General features: G+C 40.0%; 1 protein-coding gene across 1 annotated transcript in view; it reads left to right on the top strand.

Moving 5' to 3' along the window:
• LOC122812517 (cornifelin-like) overlaps window positions 1–15,302 on the top strand; it is a 239,772-nt gene extending 224,470 nt beyond the window's left edge. The window contains exon 4 of the mRNA XM_044084815.1: window positions 15,074–15,302. Coding sequence (XP_043940750.1) covers window positions 15,074–15,175 — 102 coding nt within the window. The 3' untranslated portion in view covers window positions 15,176–15,302. The remainder of the gene's footprint in view (window positions 1–15,073) is intronic.
• Window positions 15,303–16,805: the final 1,503 nt, after the last annotated feature.

Raw genomic sequence — 16,805 nt, 5'->3', positions numbered from 1 at the left:
CATATAATCAATCTGCATTAAACTCTCCAGGAACAGATGGTATTCCTGTAGAAGTTTGAAAGCTAGAAGGGAAATATAAAGATATGGAAGATTTTAACAGTATTTCAAAAGAAGAGAAGCACCAACATCCTGGTAAAAAAGCCATGCTGGCTGGAAGACCTAAAGACAGTAAAGGCCCAGCAGAACCAGCTTTATGTAGATCTATTTCAGTTTTAAACCATGATTATCAATTTTTATGTCCATAATAGCTAAAAGGATGGCAAATGCATTTCAAAATTGATAGCTATAGATCAGTCTGTTTTTGTGGAGGGGAGGCAAACATTTGACAACATTAATAGACCAATGATGATCCAGAGGGAATCAGAATGTAAGAAAATATCACTTATGTTGGTGGGTCTTGATCCAGAGAAAGCATTCCACAGAGTAAGCTGAGATAACGTGAGCAGGGCAATGAAAGCCTTTGCATTCCAGGATACAAGAGATCCGAGGTAAAGATTAAAGTGGAAGGTTTCCTTTCTGATAATTTGTGCATAAACAAAGGAACCAGACAGGACTGTCCTCTTCCCCTTTGTTATTTGCTTTATATTTAGAGCCATTTGCAAAGAAAATAAGGGACACAGAAATTCAAGGCTATAACTGGCATGGTAATCAAGAAAAGTTGGCTTTATTTACTGATGATATAATTTTGTATCTGATAAAACCAGAAATGGATATCTCAGTGTTATGGAACATTTTGAAGCAGTTTCAGGTCTTTTCAGGATAAAAAATTAATGAAGATAAAACAAGACTGTAAGAGCAAATTATGTGAATTGGTTCAGCAATACCCATATTTATGGAGACATGATAAGATGAAGTATTTAGGAGTATGGATTCAAAAGGCTTTTGTTATGGCAGCTTTGGATATGTGCAAAGGGACTAAATAAAAGCTAACACAAAAACTGAGGAACTGGAAGCTCTTGCTTATGGATATGGATAGCAAGATACAAGCAGTGGAAATGTTTTAGTCTCTTTAGTTTTATTTAATGGTCAGGTACATTTTTGTCAACCAGAGAAGAACTTGTGGACAATAATTAATAAAGGGTTGGAGAAATTTATCTGGGAAGGGAACAGGGCAAAAGTTAAGTGAGATAAGTTAATCCTTCCAATAGAACGAGGTTGTTTAGGATTACCTGATTTGATGGGATACTTTAGAGCTACCCATTTAAGGCACAGGTGCATAACACAGGCAGAAGGTTATAGTTCAAAGTAGAAAGGGAAGATGATGAATTTGGAGGGGGATTCAAGAAATAAGTAGGGAGTAGGATTTTGGATGCAGATCTTTAAGGAGAATATATATAACAGTCATACAGAATTTTATAAAATTTAAAAAAATTAAACATTTTTAAAGTAGCAGAAAGTATTCTAAGAACTAAGAAATATGATAATGAAGTAATGAGATTTTGCCATTAGGGATCACTGCAGTAGGGGTACATGGTATACACAAGAGGGGGCTGGAATTTATTGGAGAAAACTGCCAAAGCGACCAAGGTATTGGGAGCAAATAACTAGACAGGGAAAGGTAATAGAATAGGATAAGGACAAAAAGACATTTGGACTGCAGGATAGACTGTCTTCCCTATTGAGGATTGATTTCAGAGTACTGGCAAAGAAAAAGGGATAGGAGAATCCTAAGTGAAACTCTTCATCTAGTAGAGCTTTTGGTTGAATGTAGAACTGGAGCTGCTGTTAAAAAGGGAATAATTGGTAGAGCATATAAGATATTGCACAATAATTATAAGAATCATTTGGAGGAGGTTAGAAAAGATTGGGAAGAAAGGTCGGATAAGCAATGTACAAGAGAACAATGAGAAGACATATGTATGGTTCCAAGTATGCAACAAAGTCCAGAAGGTTTACGATTTTTGCTTGGAAGTGTTTCCATAGGTATTTTTATACCCCAAGCAGACTTCAAAGAATTTTACTCAGGTAGATGTCAAATGTTGGAGGTGTGATGTATATATCTTGCGTAGATCCTGTCCTTCCTTTGTTATCCTTTGTTATTCCCGTTAATTTTCAATCTCATCTGCTCTCCCATTTATTTCTTCACTTCCCTCTAAAGCCTTTTTCAACTTCCTAATATCTGCAAACTACAAAATAAAAGAATGCAAAGCCTATTATGTGTTATGCTTTTCTTTTGACCACTTTAAATTACCATTAAAGTAAAACAGCAATCTCCTAATTATTGCTGTAGTATCCATTTCAGAATGAGGTATTCTATCACCTTACCATATGGTCATGCATTGTTATGTTCTTCACCTCTCCTAGGCACTGCTGAAGCCCATGTCTTAATATATGCCTTTAAAGTGCCAGGCACTAAAAGGCTTATGATAATTTTAAACCTGCTTCAAAGGTAAGAACACTTCAGTTTTTATATTACAGAGTCCAAAAGTATTTAGCGCTTACATTATGTTAAGGCGTTTCATTGCATATACTAAAATGTAATACTTTTTGTTTAACACCCCACTGTCTGATCACTATAACTTGCCTTTTTATTAACTGCTTTATAAAGATCACTAGCACTACACCATAAGCCCCAGCCATGTGGGACACAGTTTAAATAGAAGAGTTTTATGATGAGAGCATAAAAACTATTAATTACCTGGTAACTTGTTCTTCTTTTGCCTGCTCCCGTTAGGGGTCGCCACAGCAGATCAACTGTTTCCATTTCTTCCTGTCCTCTGCATCTTGCTCTGTCATACTAACCACCTGCATGTCCTCTCTCACCACATCCATAAACCTTATTTTAGGCCTTCCTCTTTTCCTGTTACCTGGCAGCTTCATCATTAGCATCATTTTCCCAATATACTCTGCATCTCTCCTCAGCACATGTCCAAACCAGCGTAATCTTGCCTCTTTGGCTTTGTCTCCAAACCTTCCAACCTGGGCTGACCCTCTAATATACTTATTCCTAATCCTGTCCATACTAGTCACACCTAGTGCAAATCTTAACTACTTCAACTCTGCCACGTCAAGCTCTGACTCCTGCCTTTTTGTCAATGCCACTGTCTCCAACCCATATAACATAGCTGGTCTCACTACCCTCTTGTAGACCTTCCCTTTCACTCTTACAGGTACTCGTCTGTCACAAATCACTCCTGACACTCTTCTCCACCCACTCCATCCTGCTTGCACTCTCTTCTTCACTTCTCTTCCACACTCACCATTACTCTGAACTGTTTATCCCAAGTATTTAAACTCATCCACCTTCACCACCTCTGCTCCCTGCATCCTCACCATTCCTCTATCCTCCCTCTCATTCACACTCACATATTCTGTCTTGGTCCTGCTGACCTTCATTCCTCTTCTCTCTAGAGCATATCTCCACCTCTCCAGGGTCTCCTCCACCTGTTCCCTACTCTCACTACAGATCACAATGTCATCTGCAAACATCATAGTCCACGGGGACTCCTGTCTGATCTTGTCTGTCAACTGTCCATCACCATTGCAAATAAGAAAGGGCTCAGAGCTGATCCTTGATGTAATCTTACCTCCACCTTAAACACATCCGTCACTCCCACCCACAGACCTCACCGATGTCACACTACACTCGTGCAGTAACATTTAGTGAAAAAGTATCTAGCAACCCATCAAACTACAAGATACATGCTGGGATTCACAGTCAAATGGATGGGACAATGTTGCAGTGGTTAACATTGTTGCCTCACAGCAAGAGGTTCTCCAGTTCGATTCTCGGCCTGGGTGCCTTCTGTGCAGAGTCTGCATGTCCTCCCTGCGTTTGCATGGGTTTCCTCCCACATTCCAAAGATATGCATCTGGAGACTTTCTCCCCGTCCTCCACAGAAAATAAGCTCTGTCCTAGTCAGACTTTCCCCATCAAAAAAATGCTAAAGAAATAAATACATAGTACATAGTGAACCACTAAAAGGCACAATCACTGCAGAAGTAAAAGTCATCTGAATAATTCCACATTAAAGAGAACTATTACTAATGCAGATGTTGCTGTTGGCATACAACTTTACATTTCAGGCCTTCATCTACAAATGTAGTGCCTGCTTCCCTTGAAGAATGGAATGACCTATGTTGCATTAAACCGTTGGTGTGCTGATGATATTACCATAACATTTCCAGAACTAGATCAGCTATGCAGTGGGGAATGGTTGGCAAAAAACAACCATAGTTTCATAGGTAGTTACTAGGCATACGGTCCAGGAGACCATTAAAAAGCCTAACCCAAATTCCCAATTGCTCCAAAGCACTGTCTGGTAAGTGACTTGCTCAAGGTCACACAGTAAGTAAAAATAGGTGGAAATATTCAACTGCACTAGGTAGGGCAGCAAGGAAACCCTCCCAATATTTTTTGATAAGTGCTAAGGGATCTTTTACATCCATCTGGTGCCACCACGCTGCATTGGTTGTTCAATGTTCAATGTCTATAACTTAAAATAAATTAATAAATGTATAGCCACACATACATTTACATTTTATTATTTCAGTCTTACATTTTTATCTCTGTTTTTAACTTCTGATGTGAGACTGAATACAAAACAAACATATTTTTTTTGTTTGGTGTCTGAACAGAAACCTGTAAACTTCCATCATTTTGAATGGATAGCTTCTGGTGCATACTGTTTTCAAAGTCATTGAGTAATGAATCACTGGGATAAACAATGCAATGATTTTATTTTAATTTTGCTGCTCTGACTCTCTTACCCTTTAATTTTTCACTTGGCTGGCATTTGTTTACTTGGTTAAAGATGACCCTTAAAGAGTAGTGAGGCCAAGCCAGGTGCTAATAAAAAGATACAGTTATATAAACAAAAATATAATCAAAACAAAAAAATAAATAATTAAAAACTTGAAGAAGCCAAACATGGGATTAGTTTAAAGTAGCAGTGCAGGCTGGTTATGAAGAATGCCAGAGACATTTGTGAATTACAGAGAAGGCGGAGTGGCCATTTGACCCAGAAGGATTTGCGTTTTCAGAGGATGTGGTGTCTGTACAAGAATGAGGAGTTTTAGAAGATAACGTGGATGCTAAAGGTGCTAGTTGATTGGCTAATCAGGTAGAAATTTTAGAGTGGGAGCTAGACTAAAGGATCATTACAGAGGAAGGGATGGAAAATGTAAGCAAAGCAAGGTAGAAAGTAGGGGGTGAAGATAGAGGATGTCAGAAGATGCCAGGCAAATGAGGTGGCACAGAATAAGGTGAAAAGGAAGGTGGGAAAAGCAGCCATGAAAGCAAAGACAGTATGAAGGAAAACAAGATGGAAGAACAAGTGCAGAGAGCAATCACAGGTGATAATTAGGATCTAGAGCCAGAGGTTGTCATGCAGGAAATGGCAAAAATGAGCAGTTGGGGTACTTGGCCAGATGGCTGGAACACACACAGTGAAAAGGACAGAACGTTGAAAAGGGCTTGTGGAAAAATGCAGGATGAATGGGAAGAAAATCAGGTGCCTCACAATGAAAAGGCTATGAGTGATGAAACTCTAAGTAGAACCAGAACCACTGTAGATAGTTGGGGGGATGGCATGGGCTAGGACCGGAAATGGGAACAGAGAAGAGTATGTTGAAAATTGAGGACTCAGTCACCAAGTCTTGAAGCCATGTTGGTATAAAGGGATAAAGCCTGGGCTATGACCCAGGTAACCTAAGTTAGATTTGTGGCTCAGGCATCTGTTGGAGCTGGTGGGGGCAAAGGAGAGGTATGTTTTGGTTGGGCTAGCTCTACTCAAGGAGAGGATGTATGCATGCATGGACACTCTTGCATGTTAAAATCCCTGGTGGAGACTGGGGATCATGTGGAGATTCTGTCTACGAGGGTGGAAGGCCTTTACATATGGCCAGAAGGAGGTACATACATTGTAATGTCCCATTGCACACTAATCCTTTGTATACAATTGGGCATGCACAGGGAAACACTAGGGCCTAAAAAAAACAATAAAAAAATAATGACCGAGTAGTTGATGACATCCCTTCTTGGTGGCTTGACCCATGCCTTCAAGGGAATGAATGGGCTGAAGTGATGTCACATTAGAAGAAAAGAATGGGACAAATGATATGCTGGAAGGAGGCTCGAGTCTGAAGGTTGGAACTGGACTTACTAATATGTGGAAAGTAGTGACCAAGATGGGCATCCATAGGAAAGGGTGGGCATATGCTGTGACATGCAGGCACCAATGACCTTCAAAAGAAGACAGCTGAGGTGGTGGCAAACCTTGTTGGAGAGATGCCATGATAGGCTGTTGAATGTAGTATTATCAAAATTGATACCTGTATTAGCAGTAAGCATAGTGAAGGAGAGGATTAAGAAGTATAATGATTGTCTGTGGCCACTGTCAAAGAAGAATAAACTGGGAACTTGAGACTGGTAGGAAGATGGGAACATGACCTGGCAGCAGCACAGTTTTATGGCAGGGACACATTCTTTTTTTTCATCCAGAAGGGACGGCAGTACTCAGAGGGGGTTGGGAAGAATGAGATCAGGATAAGTATTTAGGCAGCACAGAAAAAGAGAAAACAAGCACAGAATATAGCAGAGCAACAAGCAGGGGACACTCAGGCATGATTGGGTATTATTATTAGTAGTATCACTACGGAGCACAAGGATACTGAAGAGGAAGAAAGGGGAGATTTAAGCAGGGATGCATTAAGGGAGGGTGGATATTTTTTTATTATTTATTTTATTTTACATTTGTTGACCGTGAATGTCCGACTGAGCTAATAGTAGCCCTTTTTCAGCAGAGGCCTGGGGAGAAAAGCTCCACAAATACACATTATATTGAAAATAACATTGAATAGCAAAAAGCATTAGACTAAGAATATAAAAGCAAGAAGAAAAAGAACTAATTACAATACAAGTCAATATAGATGACAATAAATCAAGGAAATATGGTGTAGTCCATGAAGCAGTAGGAAGAATTATTCTCTGGTGTTTACTGTTACGGTCTAATATGGATTTAGGAGGGAAGTAAAATATTCTTATTTATAGTAAAAATTATAGAGGTTACTGTACATGGTAAGAAATGGCAAGTGTAAGAGGAGGAAAAGACGGTTATAAGTGGGTAAGAGGTATGTGAGCAGAAAAAGTATCAGCTTAGCATAAAAGGAGAGTTAAGAGGGTGAATGCAAGAACAGAGCCAGTGTCTTTTTATGTATCCCTTGGTGGCTGCTTTGAAGTGATTAAGTTTATTGAGGGATCTAATTTCTAATGGAAGCCTATTCCAAGAAATGGTAGTTTGGTAACTATAGAGGCTGCTGCCCATTTTGGTCTTAGGTTTATAGATTTGAAGGAGATCATGGTCAGAGCTACACAGAGATCTGATGGGAGAGTAATGAGAAATAAGAGGAAGTAAGCTAGGGCAGTAGGAAGACTGGTATAGAATAGAGTGAATAATTAGGAGCTGAGAGAGGAGAATCTGATGTGGTGATTCTAGCCACTTCAAAAATTTAAGTGAGAGGCAGTGATGGGATTTATGTGTGTGGCTTGCTGCAAATCTAGCTACTTTATTATATGCTGATTCAAGTTCAGTAAAAAGGAAGGAGTTGAGATTAGTCAGGATTTGTGAGCTATACAGTAGACGTGGTAGGAAGTAACCATAAGAGAGAGTAACCTTAGCTTTGTTAGTAAGAAATTTTTTATTTCTATACAGCAGGCCAAGTTTTAAGTGAGTCTTCTGAGTAGTTATTGACATGTAAGTGAAACAAGTTGATCATCTATGATGACAGCTAAGAGTTTTGTGCTTGAATCTACATCTATGGGAGAGTTGTTGAGAGACTGAATAGAGAAGGTATGTTTAAGGTGGTTGAGATTTTTTGGTAGGAAAAGTAAGAGTTTTGTTTTCTTTGGATTCAGTATAACCTGATTTTTGAGACCCAGGTTTCAACTAGGTTAAAAGAAGCCTGGGTAGTGGATAAAAGTTCAGAGAGGGTGTCAGCAATAGTGACGACTGTGGAGTTATCAGCATATTGAACCAGGGATGATTGGGGGCATGAGGTGTGGAGTTGATTGGTAAAGATATTAAAAAGTAGTGGACCAAGTATAGAGCCTTGTGGAACTCCCATTTTAATGGGGGGGAGGGGGATAGAGCAGAAAGCCATTTAACTGATTGCAGTTGATCAGTAAGATAGCTGGAAAAACAGCAGATGTGGAAAAGTTAAGGTAAGACAGTTTAGATATTGTTACTATCATGGAAATATGGGCCACTGACAAGAAGGGGTGTAACACAGAGTTGCCAGGGCAGTGGTTGCTTAGGAATGACAGAGATGGGGGCGGGGGGTGGAAAACTAGCAACCCAGAATTCAGAGTAGCAGAACACAGGCACATGAAGATTGGGTCAAGACAGGAAGTTGGGTCATAACCCAAGGTAAGCACTCTGGTATTTGTGGCTACCAGATGTATTGGAAAGGGATGATAGACTAGATAAAAGAATAAAAGAATGTTATAGGAAGAACAGAGTCATAATGATGAGGATCTGAGCTAACCCAGCAAACTAAAAGATTCTGAACCTCAGGGTAGAGAGGGAGCGTTAATCTACATAGAAATAAAAGCAGCTAATTAAGCATTATGAAAAAACTATTAAAGTTTACAGAGAACAGGAGCTGACTGAAGTAATGACAACATGCATGACATGTTTATTATAAAACTGTAACAAACATTTTTTTTTCACTTCGGCAAATGAGTTCCTCTTCCAGTTATTCCCCCTCCCTACATATTGTGCTATGCAGTGAAAGAAAAGTCAAGTTCTGCTGTATTTTTTCTTCTTCACTTGCTTACGCTTCCTCTTCCTGTTGACTGCACATCTTTAATGGTTATATCTACAGACTACATTCAGTGTAGTTCAGTACCACACATTGACATGTTTTTTTTCCCACAGCTTCATTCATTTGGTGAACCACAGTTGCAAAACTAAAGGATGTTTCTTAGTTTACAAGAATTATGGACATTGCAAGCCCTGTTATTACAACAGAAGTACTGATGGCGCAATATATTATTGCATGTATCCTAAGCTTATTTGAACCCGAGAGCTAATTGCTATATAAGTTGACATCACCTCTGACGGAAACAAGCACACACCATTCACATCCCTACCTTAAATAACATGATGGCACTTTTCACATTTACTGAAAATTTGTTTTGTTGTGTATTAAAGGCATGTTTTAAAATTGTTTCGTTGCCTTTGAGTGAATAAGATGTGCTATTTAAATGCAATTTGCCTCAACTTCAAACCGTTTGATGATTTAACTTTCACTGTGAACATTCTAAACTGTTATTTCTAAGATGCATTATTTGGCATTAGAAGTTGCAGCTAGAAAAAAACATGTCTCTGCTCTCTTTCCCTATATATATATATATATATATATATATATATATATATATATATATATATATATATATATATATATATACATTATGGGGAGGAAGGTTGAAGAGACAGACATTGCTGGTGTCATAGAAATATGGGCCTATGTCAAACAGGGGCAGAACATAGAGGTTCAGGGGAGGTGCTGAGATTGTTGAGAAATGTAAAAGAAGGACAAGATGAAAGTGGACTAACAATCTAGATTTCAGGGTGAAGTACCACTACATGGAAGAAGCAAGACAAGATATGGAACATAAGTACAGTTAGTATCTGCAGGATGCAAGTAATTTAACAACTAAGGATACATGGAACAAGATAGATGCAACATATTATACACCTTATGAGTGGATTTAAATAAAAGGAGTACAGTGTTAATTCCTAACTCGTGGATTTTAGAGCAAGATATTGGTAGAGCCTAAGCCCAGAAGTCAGGTGTGGTATCAGGTTGGTGTAGGAGTCAAGTCCCTTAAAGTAAGTCAATCCAGAGAAGAACATTAATTATTTTGGCAGTGTGTTTGATACAGAAAAGTAAAGATCAGAAGCAAGTACAGTGTGAATGGAAAGTCTAAGAAAGCACACTGACTACAAGACAAATGAGAGACGTTGATGGGGATGGTCCATTAGTACTCAAAATTGGCTGGAAAATTACTGCTCAGTCATTGTACATTTAAGCTAAGAAGTGCTCTTGAAGTGGAGGAAATGGAAATTAGGTAGGAGAGAGGGTGTAAGGGAAAGAACCAAAGCCATTTTATACTAAGGGAGGCAAGATAAACTGCATGATATTTGTGTGTGTGTGTGTGTGTGTGTGTGTGTGTGTGTGTGTGTGTGTGTGTGTGTGTGTGTGTGTGTGTGTGTGTGTGTCTGTGTTACAAAACAGTAGTGAAGGAATGGCTTAGGATCTCTTCAAGAGGAATTCATTTAGCCATTTAAAGAAGTATAGGAAGCCACAGTCTACAGAACATTTATGGACCTTGGTATTCATGGACCTAGTTCTCAGATTTAGGTTCATAGGTTGGTACTAGGTTATTGGCCCTAGGACCTATACAAGCCTAGCCATAACATTTCCCCGGCTATTTTTCCAAGGAATTTTACTTCCCTGGTCCCCTGTCTGGCAGGACGACTGACGTGATCCCCGGGGTGAATTTCCTATCTCCCATCCAGTCATCAAGGTTCCTTTAGAAGAGGGCCAAAGAGGCACTCTGCTTGCCATGTATGGGCAGTCTATTCCAGAAAATGGGAAGTCTCTGGGACAGGAATCTATCCTTCCAGCATGTTTTGTTCATTGTGATAACCAGGTTTAGATCCCTAGAGTGTGTGGCTCTGAGGGATTGGGATTTCTTTAAGTGTAGCATGTCCAACAGCTCTGGGTTTTACATGTTAAGCAGCAGAGATCGCCTCTGAGTAGACGATATGTGACAGAACATAGCTGGAGTTTTTTTAGATGGTCAGCATAGGACATCTGCTTTAGGCCTGTGATTCTTTTAGTGAGGTATTTCTAAGGCCTTTTCAACTGTTGCAGATGTCTTGTGAGGTACATACCAAACAGGTCGTTGTACTCTATAATGGGTCTAATGAGGGATGAGTACAGTGGGACAATGACCTCCTTTTTCCTGGATGAAAAGCCCTTAGTAATGAGATGTGCCACATAGAAGGAATTCCTGACTGTTGTGGCAATGTGGTTATCGAAGGTGAGACCACTATCCACCTGTGTCCCTAGGTCCCTTATCACACTTTCAGTTTTTAGTGTACTGCCACTTATTTGGTAATTCATGGGTACATGTTTTTTCCCAAAGGGGATAGCTATACATTTCTTGGCATTGAACTTGAGCCCGTGGCTCTGGCACCAAGCATCTGTCTCTGTAAGGCCCTTTTGTAGGATATCCACATCATTTGGGGCTTCGATAATGGCTCCCAGTTTGCAGTCATCTGCGAACTTTGTTAGCCAGAGTCCCTTGGTGTTGGCCTGTACTTTGGAGAAGTAGATGCTAAACAAGTGCAGTCCCAGGACTGAACCCTGAGGTACTCCACTTGTCACTTGTCTGGAGCTAGATTTGGAGTCAGCTACTTTTACAGTGTGGGTTCTGTCAGTAAGCCAGTTTGCGATCCATCATGTGACGTAGGGATTAATGCCCAGCTTAGTAAGTTTATCTATGATTCCAGAGTGGGGGATGGTGTTGAAGGCCTTGGCGAGGTCCAGATAGGCTGTGTGAACTGTCTTACCCTTGTCCACAGCTCTGGAGACTGATTCAAAGAAGCCAGTCAGGTTGAGGAGACAATATCGGCCATTCACAAACCCAAACTGGGTGGGGTCCAGTGTTTGAAGGTTGCCAATGTCTTTGTTTATAAGTTCCATGATAATGCATTCCATGGCTTTGCAGATCAGACTCATTAGGCTGATGGGACGATAGTTCCTGGGGTCCAAAGTGGACCTCCCCCCTTGTGGAGTGGGATAACTGTACCTGTGTGCCACTCATTGGGCATGAAGCCAGAGGTGAGGCTATGATTAAACAAGATACTTAGGTGAGGTGCCAGTTCATTTTGTAGTTCATGTAGTACACAGCCTGAGATGTCGTCTGGTCCCATGGATGCTGTATTCTTAGCTTTGGAGAGTGCATTTTTTCATCTGTGTGGCCATGATTACCGGCATTTGGCACTCTTTTGGTACTGACATGGGCCCTTTAGGGGGTGAAATTGGCACTGAACTGATCTGCTAGGATATTGGCAATATACTTGGGATGGTGCTGCGGTAGCGTTGTCGCCTCACAGTTAGACGTTGTCCATTTGATTCTCAGTTAGAGTGTCTTCTGCGTGGAGACATGCGTGAATGGGCATACCTTCGTTGAAGGTTGTGTGTCAGGGCCGGCAACTCGGTACGTAAAAATCGACTGCCGATCATTAGCGGACCGGAGTTCCGCTGTGGTTTCCCCTAACCGGGAAAAGCCGAAAGACACAAAACAAACTTGGGATCGGTAGATTTAGAGCCATTTTGTTGTAGCTCAGAGCATATCTGAGTATTGCCATTTAGATTTTTGACATAACTATAGAATGCCTTGTGGTTGTCCTTTAGTCTTTTTTTTTTTTTTCAACTAGCTTTGGAGGATTTTATGAGGGACTTCAGCTTTTTACTGAGCCTGGTAAGATAGTTTTTTTTTATCCTGGGGTTTTCCTTTTTTCTGTAACAGTTTCTTCCTTCTGTTGTATAACTTGTTTATGGCAGGGGACCACCAGATTGTCTTCCTTTTTTTGGAGGAGAGTATCTTGGTTCTATTTGGAATGGCACAATTTATGCATGAGTGGATGTGCTCATGCAGTGCCTTAGTGAAGGATTCTACAGTCGACCTTTCAGTTTCCGTCTACATGGGTGTCATGAAGTTTGTCACTTCTGACTTGAGTAGTATGAAGTTGGCTTTGGACAAGTTTTTTATGGAGGTTTCCTTACTGGAGGGTGGGGGTGGATGTGGACGCCAAGTGTGATTAGCTTATGGTCAGACCTCGCCAATGAGGGGGTGACCACTGGTGTGGAGCATTGATCTCCCATGTTGGTAATGACCAGGTCAGGATATTTGAGCCCCTGGTGGGACTATGGATTAGATGCTCCAGGGCATTGGAATTTATGAATTCCAAGAACCGTTGGGCAAAGGTGTTGGTACCCGAGTAATTTCCCCAATTAGTGGCAGGGTAGTTGAAATTGCCCAGTATTAGGGTGTTAGGTTGTATCTTAATATTTTCCAGTATGCTTAGAAAGGTGTAGTGAGAATCTTGGGGCATGGTGGGGGATCTGTAGCAAACTATAATTTGGATTGCAGTCTTACCTAGTGTTAGTTGCACCTGTAATATTTCAGAAGTGTTGTGTTGGGCAACTAGCCTGGAGGTGTGAGTATCCTTGGCGAATATGGACATTCCACCACCTTTAGTGTTTCGGTCCTGGTTTGGTGGCTGAAAAGTGTGGTAAGAGTTGTAGCCTGATATTGCAGGGGTGCTCTCTGGAGCCTTGAACCAGGTCTCGGTTACTGCACAGATATCGATGTTCTCCATTTTTTAGGAGTGACTCGAGAGAGTGCATTTTGAGGTTTAGACTTCTAGCTTTGAGCAGCATAGCCTTCAGATTTTGCATGTTTTTATCTGTTATGGATAAGCAACTTGCCACTGGGGACTACTGTGATCCACAGTTATAAATCACAGTAGTCAAAAGCAATGTACAGTATCCATACTGCTTTTATGCATAGTCCACAGGAGCATCTAATACACCAATTTACACTAAGTGATCCTGTTCTTGGAATGAAAAGCAATAGTATGGCAGTTGCTACATAGCTCAGTGATATAAAGCAGCTTATCACAGTACATAATGCCTTACCAAGTGTAGATATTCGGTAAGGCATTTTGTACCTTAACATGTGATGTGGTGTACCATCATGCCTGAATGAATCATAAAGGCGTCACAGTCATTAGGCCTGAAGGTAGACTAGGATTCATTCCCATATGTAATGAGGAGATGTGGTGCTGTGCTCTTTTTTTTGAATTGCCGTTTCTGCTTTTTGGCCCTGTGCACCGGCCGTACTTGAGAGGGCAGCTTTGGATGGTCTGGCTATGTTATCTCCCTTTGGTTGCAGCTCACCAGCATCACAGTGCACAGGCAGGGCAATGTTTTGTGTGGCAGCAGGTTTCTCTGTACTATATTGAATTCCATTGTCAGTAGGGCGTTCACTTTTTTTTTTTTTTGCTTTGACAGCACTGCTATGTTGCTCAGAGCTAGCTGCTGAGTAAAGTACTAGAAAGGAATAAGCATCACTGCACTAACAAGTGGTACATCATCCATTTGAACTCAGCTGGCCTCATGTAGTTTGCTCATTTTGTACCAGCATGTACAAGAATGTTATACTGTTAATGAATTTCATATGATCTGGGGAAGAGCTCAATAGCTTGGGAAGCTAGCACTTAAAGCACTGTCCCTGTGCAGTCAGGTATTACCATGCCCAAGGTTTGCTCTACTGTGAAATGATGCTTATAAATCTGAAATAACTTTTATGTCATTTTATGTGCTTTGTGACAGTCACTATCTGTGAATACAGCCCATTAGTCTAATTGCAGAATTTAACTTTGGCTTTAAGGACATGGAGAAGCAATAGAAGAACACATATTTCTTGCAGTACTGGACTTCCATTTTAAGCCTAACAGTAAACTGAAAAGTACCTACATGACATAGGAATTTGATGCTGGCTGATTCAGACATGAAGGCTTTTGAATGCCTGGTAAACAAAATATGTCAACAGTCTGAACTCTGAAGAAACTGGACAAAGCCAAAAATCATTATCTTTGTCTTTGTGATTTAACATTAAGGCAATTTTCTGCAATAATGTTAAAATCTTGAGGAGATCACTGGTAAGTCGAAATAACGTGTTTTGGGGAACTATTGATTTATAAAAATATTAAGAAATGTCATGTTCAGTTATTTTTTGTTTATTTTAATTAGTTATATTTATGCCTTTGCCAGGTAAATGAAATTATCCAATACAGGTCCTTTACCAGTCCCACCTCTTTTATGCAGCAGACATTTTTTTGTGAGAGTTGAGCAGCTGGAAACTTCTTATTCTGTGGCCTACTAGTTCAGTTCGGTGTTTCATTACCCTGTTGATAGAAATCTATGCAGAAAACTCAGAAACACACTTTAACTGTTGTAAATTAGAGTTTGTCTTTTTTTTTCTCTTTTACAGGGAACCCTATGTAATGATGCCTTGATGGTATGCTGCTGTCATGTGTGTGAAGTATGCAGAATGGCTCGTGAAGTTCGAATCCAAACTAGGGCCAGTCATTAAACAACATTTTGTGTTTTGACTTTTCCACCACTGGATTTTTTTTCATGTAAATGTTTAATTCCCTGCTGTATTAAAATGTTATTTCCTTGTCTAAAAAATAAATAAATGCTGCTTTATGTCCTGCTTATATCATGCATAGTGATGTTAATTGTTAGCAATACTGATTTACCATTTTAAGCTAATTTGATATCCTTTGCAGTTGCTGTCACTGTCCCATATTTAATGAATATAATAACATCAATGTGATAACTTTATAATTGCCGTTCCATATTTATAGTAACTTTAACCAAAAATAATAGATTCTGGGCCAGTGGCCATGAGCCACTGCATCATATATGTGAAGGGTAGCTTAAGAAATTTAGCTGTGGAAATTTTATTTGCAGCCCATTTGTGTGCCTTACAACTGCAATCTTTTTTTTTTTTTTTTTTTTTATTTTATGTTTTACAGCTGATTGATACAGTCTTGGCTAAGTAGGGGAACTCCATAGCGAACATAATAAACACATTAATAAATGAAAAGGAATGAATGAATGAATAACTAAATAAATACATTTAGATGCTTAAAATATTTAGAAAGATTCTGTTCATTTGTGTATTATATATGACTGAATGCTCATCTATTAATAACCAATTTTAGCATTCTCAAGTTAATAAGTAGCTAATGAAGGTGGCAGTGCAGCTCAAGAGGCCATTATTAATTCAGTTACTGCTATGTTAATGTTTGCTTATTTTTATTTATTCATTAACTAACCAGGTCAGGGGACCTTATTCAGCCACAATTTGGGCACTATGGTAGAATGGGTGTAGGACACTGTATTGAACATACAGTGTCCCCACAATAGGTCAACATCAAATGGTCAACACAGACAGGGGGTTGACAGGTGTGCTAGACCAACAATCCCTGAGTAGGAGAATATTTCCTTTCCCTGGGGATTATGCAGTCTTGGAGTTAGTATACATAATTAGCAGGGTGTCGGGGGGCTTGCCCCACTGCAGAAACACTTGCCATTGGTTTACTCTGCTCTGGGATAATCCCTGGAGCATGCGCAAAATATTTTGTTATTGGTGCAATCAATGTTCAGACATCAATCTGTAGGGTGTCAGGGCACTGTCCATTCATTACAGTGCCCTACATCTAGCAGAATACATACCTTTGAGAAGAACAATGCAAATAGTTAAACGTATACCATATCTATATATATATATATATATATATATATATATATATATATATATATATATATATATATATGGGTCACCTTCAGATGCCCGACAAAACACCGACAATGCAGATGACCGACAAGGTGAGAACCAGTGAGGATTTAGTGTTAGGGAGCGGACAGGTAGTGAGGGACTGTGGGTTTAGGGGTGGGTTAAGTGAGTTAGGGTTAGGGTGCAGGTAGGGTGTGTGTGCGATAGTGAGGGACTGTGGGTTTAGGGGTGGGTTAAGTGAGTTAGGGTTAGGGTGCAGGTAGGGTGAGTGTGACCTTGGGTTTAGGGGTGGGTAAGTGAGTTAGGGTTAGGGTGCAGGTAGGGTGAGTGTGCGGTAGTGTCGGATCTTGGGGTTACGGGTGGGTAAGTGAGTTAGGGTTAGGGTGCAGGTAGTGTCAGACCTTAGGGTTAGGGTTTG

This window comes from Protopterus annectens, chromosome 1.part1 (assembly GCF_019279795.1).
Source record: "Protopterus annectens isolate FY-2018-M chromosome 1.part1, PAN1.0, whole genome shotgun sequence".
NCBI classification, from domain to species: Eukaryota; Metazoa; Chordata; order Ceratodontiformes; family Protopteridae; genus Protopterus; species Protopterus annectens.
This window is presented reverse-complemented; position numbering and strand designations above follow the sequence as displayed.